Genomic DNA, 19,183 nt, shown 5'->3' with positions numbered 1-19,183 from the left:
GATTTTAGGGATTACTCATGGTTAAGGTTAGGTTTTGGTGTAGGGATATGGTCAAGAATATATTTTTGGAGTAAAATGTTGTTCCAGGGTCAACAAAAAATATTGACCTACGAACACATCTAACTCAGCAAAATCAGGACGTGCGGCCAACCCACCATGTCTTGCTATAGACTTGTTTTTAGTAAATTTCTAACTGTATCTGGTCACAGTTCCTAATATGTGCATTCTTCTCTTTATACATAGGCCTACTTTTAGGTGGTTTCTATAGCGTGATGTGATGTATAACAAATCTCTCCACTCACAAGCGGATTTCCTTCACTCACAAAAAACTGGATGTGTCCTTTTAAAAATAGTTCATTCTTTTATGAATGGGCTCTGCTCTCGCTCAACTATTGAGTGTACATGCTCAAACTTTATCTTCGCATCACTTGAGACCATAAGACCAGTCCCTCCAGAAAAACGCGATTATGCGATCGCGTGATTTAATGCATAATTAGCAAAGGCCGCATATTTATGCGGGGTCGCATTTTTTCAAATACGCCGCTCTTTTGCCGCATAAATTGCCGATTTCAGAAAGCAAAATATGCGGGGCTAGCATGATTTCACAATCCCTGTATTTTCGTTGCAAAAAACGCACATATATATTAGCAGAAAGTTGAAAAATGTTGCGTTTACTTCACACAAGTAAAGCGCCATTTCCCCCCTATTGCCATGGGAACCTTATGAAGTGACGTAATTTGGTGACGTGAACATCATCTGCAAACCCCGCGGTGAATCATGAAGCGCGCAAATCGTAAGGCTTGTTCGACTTCATGCAGTTTTGCGCAAACCGATCGTCGGCTGACTTGAAGCAGTGCATGCCGGTTAGAAATTTTGTCCGACTTGATACAGCGCTGACGCCACGTGACTGTGACGTGTGCCGTCAAAGTACCACGAGAGCGATTCGAGAGTAGCCGGAGAACTCAGCCAGCGCAGCTTCTGAAGAGCGGCTGCACAGATTCTGATGACGACACAACTGATCCACGATTGGCTGGATTCACTGATGACACAGATGACGTGCGTTTCAAGTTTATTGCGAGTCGTCTTCAGTTTCAGAAATTCTCATATGGACTTTTAAAACAGTTCAATACGTTTTTATGTCGTCTTCATCTTATAAATCATATTTATTAAATATTGTTTTACTGTATTTACTTTATTGTTAATATAAAGTTTGTGTGTGTTTATTTTGCATGACTTTCTTTTTTATACAGACCTTTTACAGTATTCAGCAGCATAACCTATTCAAATGAGCATTTTTAAGAACTAAAATGTTAATCTTAAAAGCATACAGTCTAATGTGGTCATAAATGTATGCTCCTATACAAATGATACATAATACATTATGTTCCTCCATTTGTTTGGTTTCTTCATATTCTTTAGTTTATTTTGCTGTGTTTATACTTCACCTGCATGTGGTTAGCAAACTGCTAACAACTTGCTGTAACTTCAACTTAACAACATTCAAGACCCTTCCAAAACACCACTTATACACACATTAAACGCGATCAAGTAAGCAATCGCCACGTGATCTGCCATGACTGACGTAATTGCAGCAAACTACGGGAGCCACAACGTGTCCGGCTTCATATCTCCGTTTTCAGCTCCTCCCCACCTGCACGCGGCTACTCTCGCCGATCGGTTGCATCCAGCCGCAGCCGATGTCGAACACACCTATTGTTATTTGCCAACAAAAATAAGCGCAAAAGAACCCGCAAAGCAGTTTCCCGATTTGTTACATGACGGAGCCAAACTATATCGCGAGAACTTGCGAAAACTGCGGTTTGATGAAATAGAGAAAAAAAGGTGATTCACCCAACACCCCCTTCTCACTAGGCTACTAACACTGTTGTAGTTTCATTCAGAAGTTGATGCAACTTTACAGTTGTAAGATTGCTTTTTTTTTTTGTTACAGAACAGTACCAAAAACGTACAGTTGTAATTATATTAGTATGTAAAATAATTTACGTTGCCGTAAGAGATTTCAATTTAAATATTCTGTGATTTAGTATGCTCGCTTATCATAGGAAGTAATAAGAAATTACTCTTTACATTTAAGGTAGTAGCCTAGTGAGAAAAAGGTGTTCACCTTTTTTTCATCAAACCGCAGTTTTTGCAAGTTCACGCAATTTCATGGCATAAATTGCAAAAATATCCCGCATATTCAATCGCATCTTTTAAGAAAACGTGCCTCAAAATCAAGGATTTTTGCCCGCAACAATCACAGAAAAAAAAAAAAATCCGCGTTTTTCTGGAGGGAGCGATAAGAGCTTTTTTTTTTTTAATTCAGGCGAGAGTAAGCACCAAATGGAAGCAAGCTGATTATAGCCAGCCTTCTCTAGTTATTTAATTTATTAATAGCCTACTTATTTTCGTGCTTTAACTGCTTAAATTGAAAATATGTACTTATGCACTTATCTTATTCAGTGCATTTGTATTTTTTTGCTTTTGTAAATAGTTATGCAATTAAACCAGGTTCCAGAAATAATCACTGAGGGTGCTCTAGTCTCAATGCACATTTTCACATGCGTTGTCCCATCTATTGCTAGTCATCACACTGACAAATAAAAAACCTTGAACCTTTAATATACTGATCCACACAGAACATTATGACTTTGGGGTCCTTCATAATACAGATGGCACACATGTCTAACAAAGACAAGATAAACATCAGAATATGCGAGAGAAGCTTGCATCAGTTGATCAAGGATGAAGGATGGCATGGACATAGCACAGCCAGCAACAACAATTTAACAAAAATTTAAGCTTAAAGTTAATATATGAAACATGAACCGCAGCTCAATGTCTAATACTACAGAACAAAAACGTCAGATTTAGACTTTTTTTTTTTAGTCTGAACAAAGATGATATCGTGAGATGGAGCATTTGTGGACAAGAGAAGTGTGCCTGCGGAGATCAGAAGCTTGTAGAAACACTTCTGTGATTGTATTCATGAGACTGAAGTTTACTTGAAATGTTTGGATATTGTACATGGATACTGTAGACATTAAAGAACTGAAAATGAAATGCACAGTCATTACAAACTTTATTCCTTTACAAGAGAAATATAAACTAAAAAAAAATTCATTTTAGTCGCCACTTTGGACCCGAATCATGAGTCGGTGGTTTAAACGGCAAGCAGATATACACAGAAACACAATCATTTCTTCCCAGACTTCTTGATTCCTCCTCCAGCTACGGAAAGAAAACAAAAGAGAATTGACTGTCAACAAAAGAAAAACTCAAAACCATACAGAAAGATTTCTGGAGGCTTTATGTGTCTCTTACTCAAAGGTCCTTTCCCAGCAGCCTTGGCTTTCAACTGTTCCATTGCTTTCTGCTCCTCTTTCTGTTTCTGTTTGAAAGCCATGTCCTCCTGTAGGGACGATTAAACCGGTGAAGAAACAGTGCAAAACATTTCAAATGTCCCCTAGTCATTCCTTCACTCTCAGCAGCTCATCGGTCCACAAACCGTCATCTCAGTGTTTACGTACAAACTAGCGGTGTAACGATTCACTTGTTATGTCGATGCATCGATTACAAACCCTGACGAATCTGGCGCGTTTCCTCTCAAAGTCATCATTCGCTGATGGAGAGGAAAAGTTAAATAGCTACTGTAGCATTTTATTCAGTTGAAATGAGATAAAGAAGTTTTCACACTGAACGAGAAGTGATCTCACTCTCATAGACGTGCCAGGCTTTATCTGCAGCTAAATTTAATAAAAGCAGAAAGAGCTTTATTGCTAAGTATGTATATTATACCATTGCCAAGTATTATACCATAATAGTTTTTAAGCTCTTTTTTAAAATCTTGCCTTAATTTACATACATTTTAACGTATGCCATGTTATGCTATAGCATCATTAAACTAGCATCTAACAATGGATTATTTTTTTATCCCCCATAAAGGCTGGTGTAATTTGTCCCCCCATGACTAAGCATTTAAAATATTAAGGGGACACATTTAAATAATCCTGTCAATGCACTTAAAGAAAGCAGAATCGAATCGTTATAATCGAATCTAATTTAATTGTGAATCGTTCTAAATTTGCAAAATCGTTCTTGGATCGAATCAAATCGCTAGCTACGCAAAGATTCACAGCCCTGGTAGAAACACTTTTCCAGACAGCTGAACTTACATCGTCCATCTCCTTCGACTGCTTCTTGGGAGCCTTGAGGGGTTTCTTTTTACCTCCTGCAGAAATAAGTATTTGAATACCATTATAACATCAATAAATAAAAATATATATACATTTGACCAAACAAATTTATACAGTTAATAATGGATTTAAAATAGATTTTCATTATAACAATAAAAAGAGAAAACAAACACCGAGCAAACTCATTCATTAAAATGTGGAGTCTTAACACGGCTAATCCTGATAGCATCGTGAATATAAAGATTAGAAAATCGACACGTTTACAATCTATAAAGAGCCGAGAAAACCAACGGAACTTCTTGTTTGTAACTCATATGAGTTTCTACACGATTAAACGGTCATGTTTAGCGTTTGTGTTATAATTTTTACCGTCTCTTCCAGACATGATGCTCAGATTGTTTAGCTAATGCGTTTTTCCGCGCTGTCAGGACCTCAGCTGTTACCCGGACGTAGTGTTCCCGTCAAGTGCCTGATTGGTTTTGGCGAATCGGTTCGTTCGGACGGTTAGGGGAAATGAACTGGTTCTAAAGATAATTTGATTCGTTTGAGTCAGCCTCACGGTTTTATTCTCAATTTTATAATCTCCTTACTGTTTTTTCTTTCTCTTTTTCTTTTAATTGTTGGTTAATGCAATTTAAAAAATGTAATAGACAGCCGAGGGATTTTAATGTTTTGCGAATCGGTTCGTTCGGACGGTTAGTGGAAATGAACTGGTTCAAAAGATAATTTGATTCGTTGAAGTCAATCTCACGGTTCTATTCTCCATTTTATAATCTCCTTGCTGTTTTTTGTTTTAAATGGTTGGTTTATGCAATTTTTAAAATGCTATAGACAGCCGAGAGATTTAAATGATTCGCAAATCAGTTCAATTGAATCATTAAAAAAGAATCTATCGAAAAGAGCACCCACCGTCTGTGCCTGAAAGAAATGCTCTCTCGTGCGGCACAATGACATTTAAGGGACTTTGACTGACATTTTAAATACTGTTCAGCCTGTAAACATGAGAAATCACTGACCCGAGCAGAAACGGCACGAAACGGAGAAACGCTGGTATGATTTGTGTTGGTTCTTGTCCTGAAATTAATTCAGGAAATTAAAACATTGTTTACCGACATTATTGAACCATAGTATATAAAGTGTATTATTATAGAATTTACAACACATTGTGAATAAATGCAACAACATAGCCTGTAGTATTAGTGAACTGATAAACAAAAAAAAATACTGTAGTATACTTTAGCTTTTACTACAGTAAACTGTAGTGTATTGCAGTATAATATACCCTATAGTTGTTACATTACCTCAACAACTATAGAATTACCACATCCAATTAATTTAAGTACTTTACTATAGTATGGATCAAAAACATATATTTTCATGTGGGGATACCACCTCATGAAGTCTATACATTTTTATTATGTTTACAGGTTGCATACTTGACATGCGTGGGCTCTACTTATGAAGCTCTTCAATGAGGTTCAGAGGAAACCCTATATTTCTGAGCAGCCATGTCTCCACATGTCTCTACCGACACCAGGTCTACGGCCTGGTCCAAAGGAACCTCCACAAAACGTATTGCACCCAGCAGCAAAGTCCTAAAGATGAGCCGAATAAAATAACCTTCATTAAAGAGCACACAGCATTTGCGTTAACGTACGCAGGAGAGCTGGGAAAGCAGTGGGGGCGAAATGCGGTGAAAACCGCAAAAGTTAGCGTCAACTACTGGTGGGAGAGATATGAGGAGTTTGTGGGGCTTAAAGAAGTCCGAGAGGCTCAGTCCAATGTCTCTGAGGTAAAGAAAACATTAAAGATGCACCTGCGTTTACTGTGTTAGTAATCAAATTGGTGGATCAATAAAATTGGAAAATCTTCATGTAGAAACCTCAAATGATCTCACTGTGCTCAATCCAAATGAAATTTCGATTGGATTTCTTTCGAAAATGGATTCAAAAATAACTTTTGGATTCATTCTAACTAACCCAATAATCGCATGTAAGCGAAGTCACATTAGGATTCATTTAAATGTTAGTATAATCTGAATTGTGTTTTGCTGTTAGGCTGAAAAGGCCTTCATGGTCGCCAGAGGGATCTTCAGAGAAGCTCTCGCCAGCCTGGAGGCGCTTCAGGTTCGGCTGAAGGAAGTGAGGGACCGTTTGGACCGTGTGTCCCGTGAAGATGCACATTACTTAGAGTTAGCCACACTGGAACACAAGTTACTGCAGGTGAGGTGGACCTAGTCATGTATACGTATATAGAACTAGGAGCGATATGGCCAAAAATGAACACAATCAAATCTTTCATATCAGTCGATATGGATAATTATTAAAATAAATTTCAAATCTTAATTTCTTTCAAGTTTAAATGCAGATGTTTGCCCCCAAGTGAAAGTTCTAGAAACCAGACAGTTAATTGTGGTTTTAAACTACTCTTTGTGATCAGAACTTGGGAAAAAAGGTCAAGTTTTTTTAATTCTTTACACTTTCCCAGGCATTTTTCCTTAACAAAATATCTTGAAAGAAAAAGAAAAATTCTTAGTTTCTACACGTTCTAAACTTCTAATCATGGAACAGCAATTTAAACTTTTTTGTCTCTTAGAAATGCACATTTGACATTTAGATCATGATAACTACAGTTAAGACTACACACATAGCACCTCAATAATATGGTACCCCCAAGTCGTTCCAAACCCGTGAAAGCTTTGTTTATCTTCGAAACACAATTTAAGATATTTTGGATGAAAACCGGGAGGCTTGTGACTGTCCCATTAACTGCCAGAATAGTCCATCTGCCATCAGTGGTTCAACCGTAACATTATGAAGCGACAAGAATACTTTTTGTAAGGCAAAGAAAACAAAAATTCAACAATTTGTCTCCTCTGTCTCTCCACATCACCATAGCGCCGTTTTGGAGAATATGAGATGAACGCAGGCAGCGTACACTCTTCTGTGTCAGCTGCACAGCACCGATACATTTTATACGTGTACATTTTGATTTGAATGAAAACAGCTCATCCGTATGGAATTATATTCCGGACTTTGTTCAAAAGGAATTGCAAATTGAATTTGCAATTGCGTTTTCAATTTGTGGACGCATAAAATGTGACATAATCCAAACACAAATGCAAATCGCGCATTACCGTTTGCATTTTCGTTTAAGTGAACGCACAGTGTCTGGCAAATTTAAAATTGAAATGTAAAGTCTGTTTGCAATTGTGTTTCCCATGTCTTACGAGCTATGAGCCTGTCATATTTAAATAGCAATATTAATTACCACATTTGCTTTTTCACTCTCTCTGCACTGTGCATGTAAACTGCCAAAACTCAAATGGAATCGCAATTCCTTTTGCATTTGAATTTTCAACGTCTACATGGAAACCTGTCAATCAAGTGACAGGGGTGGGGCCATTTTATTGGGCGTGTTTACATTGGGAAGTGAAGTCACTCACAGTCGACGGTAATAAAAGAGGCAATTGATATAATATTTAGTTTCATTTGTAATGACTGTATATATATATACATTTCCCTGAACTAAGTACATTTCTGCTGCTATTATTATGTTTAAATGAAAATGAAAGGAGGCAGTGGTAGTTCATATCCTTTTTGTTTTATTGTAAATATACAGTGAGGAAAATTGCTGTAGTCAAGGCGAGCTGACTGAAGTTATCAAGTATGCTGCTGTTTGCAGAATTACCGGACCTGCGTCCTCGCAGACATCACACTCCCGAGTCGAATGCACAAAGTCTGAACTACCGAGGATGCAAGTCCGAAATCAGCGTACTTTGTATTGAGAAATGCGCGCAGACCTACGTCACCAGTCTATTTGCCTAATCTTCCCGGTGTTACGGTTTAACTGGTTACCATGTTATCTTGTGACTAATTTCCTGGTTCAGGTCTCTGCTGCAGATGTGCTGTAACGACGGCAGCAGACTCGGCGATTCTGAAAGCACAAACTGACGCGATATTAAGTGTTTAATAAACGCAGACTTGCTCATTGCATGATTCAGATATTATTGTAAAGATTATAAGTTATTAGTATGATCGCCCATTTCGCAGGCTGAAGTAAGTAGGATAAACAAAAAAATAAAGTACATCTTTGTTGGCACGGGTTTCGAACACGCGCTAAAAGACAGCGCGTCGCCCCACGAGATGAGATTCATTGACCACCAAGCTACCGATCTACACAGAATCAACTCTAGATCTCTCGATTGAAGACAGGACTCTCGGCGGCACATTGTGCAGATGCTGAATCAGGGAAATGTGACCGTGTTAACTTGTGACCTGTGTTTACTTATTATGAAAATAAACCATAGCAGACCACTTACTACATTTTATGGTTCATGATGTTAAAGAACATTTCATAACGTCTCAGACAACTGTACATTTGTGGCTACTGTGGTTTAATTATAAACACTATCGATAACTCATATTTACCTAAAACATGGTACATTTTAGTATGATCGAAGATACAAAAATTCTTCCAGAACAGACTTGTATATGTGGATTCCCAGAAGAGATGAGAAATGGATTCGTGTTCAGCGCCACAAAAAGAAACATAAAGTGTCAATATCAGGAAACATCTTTTTTAAGTAAAGCTTCACAGGATAGAAAAGATGAAGTAATTTTTTAAGACACATCCTTAACCTTACTGATTATTAAGTATTTAGGTGACAAAGTCCACACTAATTAATTAATAATTATTTATTACCGTCGAATGTGAGTGACGTCACTTCCCAATGCAAACACGCCCAATAAAATGGCCCCACCCCTGTCACTTGATTGATAAGTTTCCGTGTAGACATTGGAAATTCAAATGAAAAAGGAATTGCGATTCCATTTGAGTTTTGGCAGTTTACATGCACAGTGCAGAGAGAGTGAAAAGGCAAATGTGGTAATTAATATTGCTATTTAAATATGACAGGCTCATAGCTAGTAAGATATGGGAAACACAATTGCAAATGGACTTTGCATTTCCATTTTAAATTTGGCAGACACTATGCGTTCGCTTAAACGAAAATGCAAACGGTAATGCGCGATTTGCATTTGTGTTTGGATTATGTCACCTTTTATGCGTCCACAGATTGAAAACGCAATTGCAAATACAATTTGTGATTCCTTTTGAATAATGTCCGCAATATCATTCCATACTTGTAAAAGAGGTTTTAACCTCAATGTGACTTTCCTAGTTAAATAAAGGTTAATAATAATATATACATCCGTGCAGCGCGGCTCAGTGGATAATCTCTAAAATGGCGCTACAGTGATGATGATAGACACAGAGGAGACTTTTGGTGCATAACCACTGTATCAAACTCTTGTTATCCTTTAATCTAGGAAATTTTTATCACCATAACTATTGATATGAATTGCACAATTGCCTTCCTTTTTATGTTTTTTTGTCATTTACAGGAAGAACGGCGTCTCAAAACGGCCTATGAGTACGCAGAAGGTGGCGAGCGAGAGAAGTTTGCACTCTTCTCTGCTGCCGTGAGAGGGAGCCACGAGAAAGAGAGGACCAGGGCTGAACGCACCAAAAATTGGTCCATTATTGGTTCGGTGTTGGGCGCCCTTATTGGGGTAATGGGCTCCACTTATATAAACCGGGTACGTCTGCAGGAACTCAAGAGCTTGTTGCTGGAGGCCCAAAAGGGACCGGTGAGTCTTCAGGAAGCCATCAAGGTCCAAGCCAGCATGCACAAAATGCAACAAGATGAACTCAGCAACCTCATCGACTCACTCAGGATGGCTTTGAAAGGAGGGGTAAAAGACGTGAAAGCAGCCAAACCAGTGTTTGTTCCACCAGCAACTGCCCTTGTCCCAGCGTCTGCATCTAGTGCTTCAGAAGAAACGATTCAAGAGATTCTCCAACACAGCCAAAGAGCCCAAGGGCTCATTGAAAGCCTTAAACCGCAGCTGGAGCATCTGGAGGAGAATGTCGAGAAGGTTGAGACCGAGCTGCAGGCGGTCAAGACAACTCTACAGTCCCGTCCCATGGAGAAGCCAGTCATTCAAACCCGAGACACGCAGCTCTTTGTATGCGATACAGAGACAGTCGTTCAAGGCCTTGGTCAAACTGAGAAAAGACTGGAGGCGCAGATCAACAAAACAAGTCTATACAATACTGTCCTGACATGTGCTGCGTTTGCTGTGACTGTGCCAGTTCTGTACACACTGCTGAAAGGTACTTGAAAAGTATGCTGGCAGTGTGCACTTTAGGGGCCAGTTAATAGACTAGGAGAATCATGTACTGAAGTTGTCCAAAATTGATTAAATATTGTGAATACTAAGTATCATTGTTTGTATGGATATTCTTTGTCTTCTACTGATTCTTAATTCATGCTAAAATTATAATGTACTGTATTCTTAATTATTTCCACAAAGAACCTGTTTTCATTCATCTCATGTTTTTTTTTATTACGTTTTATTTTAAATATAGATCCATCTGAGGACATAGTTTGGCACTTATGTGACTCTTCACTGTAGAAACTGTTTGTTTTATTTAAGATAAAATGCGAACCTTCAACTCATTAGTTTGGTGCTTTTCTTATCTGTTCTCTGTCAATCCTATTTTGCTCGCCCCTTTTGACGCGTCAAACCAATGAACGTTCAGTTTGGAACGATGGCACTACCACCGGTCCAATCACAGTGCTCAGACGCGCTTCCTCAATACATAATTCATAAGAGCTTCGCGCGCTTTGTGATCACGTGGAGCATTTCGCGCGAAAAGTCAGTCTTCCCGGGAGAAAATAGTCTACAGTCGAATCGCTGCTTAAGACGGACGTGAGAAGATGGCGGTGAGTGTATTTGTGTATATTATCTATGTATATGTAAATAAATCGTTTAGATGTAGTTCAGATGTGTTTTAAAGTATTTTAAGTTGGTAGACATGTGCATGGCTTGTCTAACGTTAGTAGGATTGTCTAATGAAGTTGAAATGTAATAAACTAGATATTACAACAAACGTGATACAATAAATATAAGTTCCCATGTACACATAGGCTGTGATTTTAATTCGGTTTCTGTATTACATGTTTTTTTTTGTAACTGTAATGTCATTTTATTTTGTTTATTATAAAAAAATGAAGAACCATATACATACGACGGAAATGTATGCTTTTACCTTCACTAATACTGACCTATGTCTTATAACCATAAAAAATATATTAAAAATATTGTCTGTTGAAGAGTCAAGTCAGCCCAAAATGTCCCACGTGGGTAAACTAATTTCTTTGTTGTGGTTCAACAGTTGTTGCAAGTGATAACTGACATTTCTTAAATTATAGTATAGTAGCGCTTCAGTATTTAACATATTAGCTGACTGATAAATCTGTTTTTCAAAAGTAATGATATTTATTTTCAGTGTTATTACATCAAGCCTGATGTAGTTACACATATGTTACGTGCATTTTCCACATTGACCTTTAGTCTTTCTCTTTCAGTTCTAGTGTAAAGACTTCTTACAGCTTTATACAACACTAACATGATTTTGCTTCATAACAGGATTCATCAGAGTCGTTGCACATGGCCACCAGCCCCAGTCGTGGTTCACGACGGGGAGACCTGACCTCCAGTCCCGGGAGAGACCTGCCCCCGTTTGAGGACGAGTCCGAGGGGATTCTGGGAGACATTATTCCTGATGAGGAGGACGGAGACGGAGAGGAGCTGATCGGAGAAGGGATGGAGAGGTGAGAGGTTATATTATATTTGAAATCTCATGAAACCTGTCAAGAAACATGTCCAGGTCACTTTCCACCCCCCCCCCCCCCCCCCCAAAATACAAAATATTATATTTAGTCTAGCAACTATATATCTGTGCTCTTGAACATTTATTTTTTATTATTATTCTGATGCAGTGATATAAAATATGAACAATTATGTTTGTATTCAAATGTTTTTATGCAAATGTTGAGATTTTGCATTAAAACGCACAATTGCATTTCCAAACATCAGATGATATGATATGACGGTGCTTATTATCGTATGTAGACTTTTTTGCATGTATTTACGTGCAAGTAATTTTTTACGTAGGAAAACAAGAGCCACAATGGTTTCCCCAAGTTGCAACAACTTTTATTTTTATTATTCATACCTTGTGACGGTTTCACAGGCTGTGTCAGTTTTGTTGTCTTGAATTCATGGTAAATGTAAATGTTTTATGCTGTATTCTTAAAAGTTAAATTCACAACTTTGGATGGAAACATGGCTAACAAGCTAACATTTCTACTAGGGGTGTAACAGTACACAAACATGACGATTCGGTATGTACCTTGGTTTTGACGTCACCGTTCGGTATGGTTTCAGTACAGTAGCCTTTTTTTAACAGTAAACAATGGTTTACTAGACACATTGCTCTATATATTATGAATAAAAATCTTACCTTCTGCTCTAAACCATAGGGATCCTTTTACATTACTATAAGGTTACATTTAACAGCTGAGCCCAAACTTAAATTCAATTACTATTTATTTTTAACTATAATAATCAACACTCAAAAAAAAAAAAAATGGTATGCAAACAAGTAAAAAAAAATTTTTTTTTTATTAACTTATAACATACATAAAATAATTAAGACGTCACTAACAGGTAGGGATGTAACGATTCACTCAACTCACAATTCGATTTATTCAAACATTTTCTAAAGACAGTAAGTTCCTCTCAGAAATACATTCATATAAACTCCAACACCAAATTGAATCGCGATTGTTTAGCATCTCCACCAATTTGAATTATTACATATTTGCATCGATTTTCATCCGGCTCGCGGTTTATCATTACACTCTTAACAGGTAAAGTCAATATAATGAAGTGTAGTCTTACCACAAAATGCTCTTAACTAGACTTACTTTCTCAATTACGTGAGGGGTGAGACGTTCATTCATGTATATTTCTCTTTAAAACTAGTTATAAAGAGGAAGGGGTGATAGTGCTCACTGCTGTTAGAACTGAGGCGTTATACAGCAAAATGTCACACCACATCAAAGACCATTAATCAAAGGCATTTATTGTCTGAATTTCCTGAAAACATGGTACGATTTTTTTTGGTATGCATACTTGCCGAACTCAAAGATCTATCCTGAAAATCTTTGGTTGGAATACATGAACCTTTACATCCCTAATTTTTTATACGGTAATTTTCACAGAGACTACCGTGCCATCCCAGAACTGGACCGTTATGAAGCCGAAGGTCTGGATGAGGATGAAGACTTCAGTGAACTCTCTCCCGGCGCTCGTGCAGAAGCAGAAGCGGCTATGAGACGGCGCGACAGAGAACAGGGCCTTGGTATGGGACGCATCGGACGCGGGCTTCTCTACGGTGGGTGTTTCAGTCATCAAAACATAGCCATACCACAAGCCAATCCAACAAATAACTGCGATTTCATCATTTAAACCTGGTTTTGTGATGGACAGACAGCGAAGACGAGGATGACAAACGACCCACGAAGAGGCAGCGGGTTCTTGCGGAGAGGGCAGCCGATGGCGGCGCGATGGACGGCGAGGACGAAGAGATGATCGAAAGCATTGAGAACCTGGAGGACATGAAGGGCCACACGGTCAGGGAGTGGGTTTCAATGGCCGCCCCGCGGCTGGAGATCTACCACCGTTTCAAGAACTTCCTGCGCACACACGTGGACGAGCACGGACACAATGTGTTCAAAGAGCGCATCAGCGACATGTGCAAAGGTGGGTGGCGGATGGTCGTTTGGGAGCACCATGTTATTGATTTAGATGATTCTTGACTTGATATTTTCCAATTTCTACAGAAAATAAGGAGAGTTTGTTGGTGAACTATGAAGAGTTGGCATCTAGGGAGCACGTGCTGGCATATTTTCTGCCGGAGGCTCCCGCCGAGATGCTTAAGATCTTTGACGAAGCTGCTAAAGAAGTGGTGCTAGGGATGTACCCCAAATACGATAGAATTGCACACGAAATCCACGTCCGTATCGGCAACCTGCCGCTGGTGGAAGAACTTCGATCGCTCAGGTACGTGCAACTCCACGTCATTTGGTTTTCCTAATACAATTCTTAATATTTTATTTATTCACACTTTTATTTATTACTATTTTTATCTATTTTTTCTCCAGGCAGCTTCACCTGAACCAGTTAATCCGCACCAGCGGTGTGGTGACCTGCTGCACTGGAGTCCTGCCACAGCTCGGTATGGTGAAATACAACTGTAACAAGTGTAACTTCATCTTGGGACCCTTCTTCCAGTCCCAGAACCAGGAGGTGAAGCCAGGCTCCTGTCCCGAGTGCCAGTCGCTCGGTCCCTTTGAGATCAACATGGAGCAGGTGCGTGACGAAAACATTTCTAAAGGCTGTTCATCTATATTTATTTTGTCTGATCCAATCAGAACTTACCAAATGGTGATTAATCAACCTTTACATTGTCTTATTCAATAATGAGCTAATGTATGTTTGAAGAAAGTTCTCTTTGCTTTATCTGCTTATGTAAATGTGCTCTCTCATTTGTTGCCATCGCAGCAGAAAGTAGCAGATTCTTTTTTTCTTCTGATGTTAATTGAGATTCTTGTCTTTCACAGACTGTGTACCAGAACTACCAGCGTATCACTATTCAGGAGAGTCCTGGCAAAGTAGCGGCTGGCCGCCTGCCTCGCTCCAAAGACGCCATCCTGCTGGCCGACTTGGTGGACACTTGCAAACCTGGAGACGAGATTGTGAGTCAACAGACCCTAATGAATACAATATTTATCAAATCCCTGTTAATGAACAAGCTTGAACTGCCCTGGCAACAGTTTGGTGGCATCAGATGAAGCTTTGGATGAAGATCACTATTAATAAACCTCTATAGCCTTTAAATGTTGATTTGTGTCTTAAATCATACTTAAAAGACTTTATATTCTATAAAATGAATCTAAAATTGGTGTTACTGAACAATATTAAAGTAAACTTAAATACATAATGACCTGAAATTTGGACTTGTAAATATTTAAAGTGATCAAAATGAGCCTTTTGTGTTATTTCCGTCGTAATTATGTAATTTATTAGTAATATATAAAGAAAATGCATTCCAAAAATATGTGTTTTTATCCTAATTTTTACTATGTAACATTTCAAATAATATTCCTATATATTTAAATTAAACTCTCCGAAAATGTTTTTTTTTTTTTGCTAGAGCTCACAAGAATCTACATAACTTCTTGTAATATCGCTATCACTAACTATATCAAATATTATTGACATAAAATATGCCCTTCTAAATGTATATTTACATATTTTCAATTTTTTTTTTGTTGTAAATAATGTTTGAATATAAATACAAATATTTCCTCCCAAAAATGTCTTGTTTTTGCTGGAGCTCACAGGAATCCACCACAGCTACATCTTTTTATAATACCCATATCATTACAACTAAATCATATTTATAAATATATTTATTATATAAGCATAACATATTTTTCTTAAATATAAACATGCATGTTTGTGTGTATTTATATTATACAATATGTAAACACAAACTTATTTTAAACGAGATTAATCATGATCATAAATAAATCATCATTTGACAGCACTTATTATAATTTTTTTTTTTCATTATATTATATTGCAAATAATACTTCAATATTATTAGGAATCTGCTTAGGATATGTATATCACAAAATAATATTCAAGTAAAATATGTTTCGAATATGTGTGGATTTACATTTATATCCTATTTGGAATAATGCAAATAATACTTTGATATATATATTTGAATAAAATATAACCTCAAAAATTTTATATTATTACAGGAGCTCACAGGAATCTACCACAACAACTACGACGGCTCCCTCAACATGGCTAATGGCTTCCCGGTGTTTGCTACTTTAATCCTGGCCAATCACATCGCTCGTAAGGATGAGGGCGTGGCTGTGGCAGAGCTCACCGATGAAGACATCAAAGCCATCATGGCTCTGTCCAAAGACGAGCGCATCGGAGAGCGGGTGAGCAATGGTCACACATTACAGTTCGAGCCGTAACTTCAAAGTGTATCAGAAAGTTTCTCCAGATTAATATTAGCTTCCCTGCAGATTTTCGCAAGTATTGGTCCTTCCATCTATGGGCACGAAGACATCAAACGTGGTCTGGCGCTTGCTCTGTTTGGTGGCGAAGCCAAGAATCCAGGTATCCTTTTCACAGCTAATAATTTGCACGTTCTTTAAAGTCCTTCAGAGTCAAAGTTGCTCAGTTGTGTTCTGGCTCCCTCAACAGGCGGGAAACACAAGGTGCGTGGTGATATTAACGTTCTCCTATGTGGAGATCCAGGCACAGCCAAATCCCAGTTCCTAAAATACATCGAGAAGGTTGCGAGTCGCGCAGTCTTCTCTACAGGTCAGGGAGCCTCTGCTGTGGGTCTGACGGCTTACGTGCAACGTCATCCCGTGACCCGAGAGTGGACGCTGGAGGCGGGAGCATTGGTGCTGGCGGACCGAGGAGTCTGCCTCATTGACGAGTTTGATAAGGTGAGCTAGCATTCAAATTGGGACCAGTTTGTAGCAGTTTTGGTGCACTTTCACCAATATTTGGACCAATTTAGAGCAATTTTTAGATGAATTCTTAAGTGAAATAGTTTTTTCTTCTTTATTTAGATGAACGATCAAGACAGGACCAGCATCCATGAAGCCATGGAGCAGCAGAGCATCTCTATTTCTAAAGCTGGGATCGTCACATCACTGCAGGCTCGCTGCACTGTCATCGCTGCCGCCAATCCTATTGGTGTGTTCTGGGAGCATTTTAATGAAAGTTTAAATGAGGGTCATAACTTCAATTTTGCCATCGGCACTTGTTAATCTAAAATGCAGTCGTGTTCTTAATTACTTTCTGCTGGACCTAAAGTTCCAGCAGTGTTTTTGGCAGCAATCATTTTTCTTAGGAAGGTTTTCTTTCTCTTAAAAGGTGGCCGTTACGACCCGTCTCTCACATTCTCTGAAAATGTGGACCTGACAGAGCCCATCATATCTCGATTTGACATTCTTTGCATCGTAAGAGACACCATCGATCCTGTGCAGGTAAGTCTGTTGACATCTTAAGGGTGTTCACAGTTTGTAAACTAAAATGTATTTACAATTTTTTACTTTTTGTGCATTTTGGCCATTCATTTACATGATGACAACAGTGTTTTGGGGGCCTGAAAAGTTTCAAAACTTCAAAGTGCAAGTTTTTGAGAACAATACTGTAGTCATCTCTCTGTAAACTACAAAAAAACTCATGTGCTTGTATATTATGTGTTCATTGTATAGGTATGTGCGAAGTTTACCTCGCGATCATTAGCAATTTTCGTGGATCCATGTGAACTGGGATCATTTTGATAAAAAACACCTGTATGCAAAAAAAACAAAAAAAAATAGGAACCTTTCCACTTTTAGTACATTGTTGTTATGTAAACACCCATAACAGTGACTTGCATAGCGTTGTCATTCGATTTACCCATAATTCTCTTTGGTTTAGGATGAAATGCTTGCACGCTTTGTGGTGGGCAGTCACATCAAACATCACCCAAGCAACAAAGAAGGGGGCGTGGCCAGTCTAGAAGAGGTGGTGCTGCCAAACACCTTTGATGTCCCGCCCATTCCACAGGAGCTGCTCAAGAAGTACATCATGTACGCCAAAGAGCGGGTGCGACCGAAACTCAACCAGATGGACCAAGACAAGGTGGCCCGAATTTACAGCGACCTTCGAAGAGAGTCCATGGTAAGAGTCGCATTTGAAGCCAAAGACGTTTTTAAGAAGTTCCACCAATTTTCAGGCCATTCTGCAATTTTTCGTTAAATCTACGCAGAAATCGCAGAAACATAAAAGTAATCTTATGCTGTTTTGCAGGCTACAGGAAGTATCCCGATTACTGTGCGTCACATAGAGTCCATGATCCGCATGGCCGAGGCACACGCCCGCATGCATCTGCGGGATTACGTGCTTGAGGACGACGTGAACATGGCTATCCGTGTCATGCTAGAAAGCTTCATTGACACGCAAAAGTTCAGCGTGATGAGGAGCATGCGGAAGGTAACCAAACTGAATATATCGATTTGGCATCAATTTTCCATTTGTGGTAACTGTGCAAGTCTAACCATTCTGTCCTAACCTGGTTACGTTGGTAACCGAACTCACATTTGTTGGATTTTTTAACAGACGTTTGCACAGTATCTGGCGTTCAGACGAGACAACAACGAGCTGCTGCTGTTTGTCCTGAAGCAGCTGATTTCTGAGCAGGTTGCGTATCAACGCAACCGTTACGGAGCCCAGCAGGACACCATCGAGATTCCTGAGAAAGATCTGGTGGACAAGGTATCTAATAGATGTTTAAATCGTGAGTACTTAAGTTGCATGTGTTATTTGCGAGTTTGTGTTGTAACACTATCTTTTTTTGTTCTCAGGCTCGACAGATTAACATCCACAACCTGTCTGCGTTTTACGACAGTGACTTGTTCCGGTCAAACAAATTCTCACACGATGCCAAGAAAAAACTAATCGCACAGCGGTTCTAGGCATTCGTTTGGGATTTGTTCGCAAGCAGTTGCGTCAAATCTCTTGGACTTGTATATATTCTGTTATGAGGTTGTCAGACAAATCGTTACGTGGATTGAATATTGTTTTTGGTCCTTTCATGAACTTGTTACCGTAGTCGTTACGGTTGTATTGATCTGCTTGGCTTATGCAGGATGCATATGAAATGTCGTTCTTGAACTTTCTATAATGTTTTGCAGAAATACTGCATTTATTACATTTGTGATGTAAAATTTACTTTTGTACTGTAATGTTCTGAACAATAAATCTCAAGCTGTGTATGTAATTAACTGTTTTGAATAATCATAGTTGTGTAATCGATACTTAAAGCTTGTTAGCAACTGTGAAAAAGAAAATATTTAAAAAAGGTAATTGCGACTATTTCACAATGCATTTTCCTCTTAGAATTGCATGTTTATGTCTTGCATGTGCAATATATAAACTTAAAATTTTTACATTTTCTTAAAATCCTGAGTTGATGCAAATTTG

The 19,183-nt window shown here is 38.6% G+C and overlaps 4 protein-coding genes across 6 annotated transcripts in view; 2 read left to right on the top strand and 2 right to left on the bottom strand.

The window, feature by feature from the left end:
- The window catches only part of LOC127988172 (SLAM family member 5-like), a 177,353-nt gene that overhangs the window by 132,002 nt on the left and 26,168 nt on the right, over positions 1-19,183 (bottom strand). The window lies entirely within an intron of this gene.
- Positions 3,066-4,678, bottom strand: tma7 (translation machinery associated 7 homolog). The gene is made up of 4 exons (XM_052590812.1): positions 4,566-4,678; positions 4,176-4,231; positions 3,325-3,412; positions 3,066-3,231 (listed from the first exon to the last, which is right to left on the bottom strand). Exons 1-4 carry the CDS (start codon positions 4,579-4,581, stop codon positions 3,197-3,199), a joined length of 195 nt encoding a protein of 64 aa, XP_052446772.1. The 5' UTR covers positions 4,582-4,678; the 3' UTR covers positions 3,066-3,196.
- On the top strand, positions 5,098-10,496 carry LOC127988156 (mitochondrial potassium channel). Its single transcript, XM_052590763.1, has 4 exons — positions 5,098-5,246; positions 5,624-5,988; positions 6,254-6,418; positions 9,602-10,496. The coding sequence occupies exons 2-4, from the start codon at positions 5,668-5,670 to the stop codon at positions 10,379-10,381; spliced, it is 1,266 nt and encodes a 421-aa protein (XP_052446723.1). The 5' UTR covers positions 5,098-5,246; positions 5,624-5,667; the 3' UTR covers positions 10,382-10,496.
- Positions 10,855-19,162, top strand: LOC127988138 (DNA replication licensing factor mcm2). Its single transcript, XM_052590739.1, has 16 exons — positions 10,855-10,986; positions 11,693-11,877; positions 13,333-13,505; positions 13,601-13,873; positions 13,954-14,173; positions 14,275-14,482; positions 14,734-14,868; positions 15,943-16,134; positions 16,222-16,315; positions 16,403-16,653; positions 16,780-16,906; positions 17,087-17,199; positions 17,639-17,881; positions 18,011-18,193; positions 18,320-18,475; positions 18,565-19,162. The coding sequence occupies exons 1-16, from the start codon at positions 10,981-10,983 to the stop codon at positions 18,673-18,675; spliced, it is 2,670 nt and encodes an 889-aa protein (XP_052446699.1). The 5' UTR covers positions 10,855-10,980; the 3' UTR covers positions 18,676-19,162.

Source organism: Carassius gibelio, chromosome B22, assembly GCF_023724105.1.
Source record: "Carassius gibelio isolate Cgi1373 ecotype wild population from Czech Republic chromosome B22, carGib1.2-hapl.c, whole genome shotgun sequence".
Taxonomy (NCBI): domain Eukaryota; kingdom Metazoa; phylum Chordata; class Actinopteri; order Cypriniformes; family Cyprinidae; genus Carassius; species Carassius gibelio.
This window is presented reverse-complemented; position numbering and strand designations above follow the sequence as displayed.

What these genes read in the sequence shown, in the direction of transcription:
- tma7 (XM_052590812.1), bottom strand. An exon ending in AGTCGAAGGAGATGGACGAT is followed by an intron (nt 3,413 to 4,175) that starts GTAAGTTCAGCT and finishes TCGTCCCTACAG; the next exon opens with GAGGACATGGCTTTCAAACA. An exon ending in TGCTGGGAAAGGACCTTTGA is followed by an intron (nt 3,232 to 3,324) that starts GTAAGAGACACA and finishes TTCTTTCCGTAG; the next exon opens with CTGGAGGAGGAATCAAGAAG.
- LOC127988156 (XM_052590763.1), top strand. Translation starts at nt 5,668, where the DNA reads ATGAGGTTCAGAGGAAACCCTATATTTCTGAGCAGCCATGTCTCCACA. An exon ending in CTCAGTCCAATGTCTCTGAG is followed by an intron (nt 5,989 to 6,253) that starts GTAAAGAAAACA and finishes TTTTGCTGTTAG; the next exon opens with GCTGAAAAGGCCTTCATGGT. An exon ending in TGGAACACAAGTTACTGCAG is followed by an intron (nt 6,419 to 9,601) that starts GTGAGGTGGACC and finishes TGTCATTTACAG; the next exon opens with GAAGAACGGCGTCTCAAAAC.
- LOC127988138 (XM_052590739.1), top strand. An exon ending in TTGAGATCAACATGGAGCAG is followed by an intron (nt 14,483 to 14,733) that starts GTGCGTGACGAA and finishes TGTCTTTCACAG; the next exon opens with ACTGTGTACCAGAACTACCA. An exon ending in CGCTGCCGCCAATCCTATTG is followed by an intron (nt 16,907 to 17,086) that starts GTGTGTTCTGGG and finishes TTCTCTTAAAAG; the next exon opens with GTGGCCGTTACGACCCGTCT.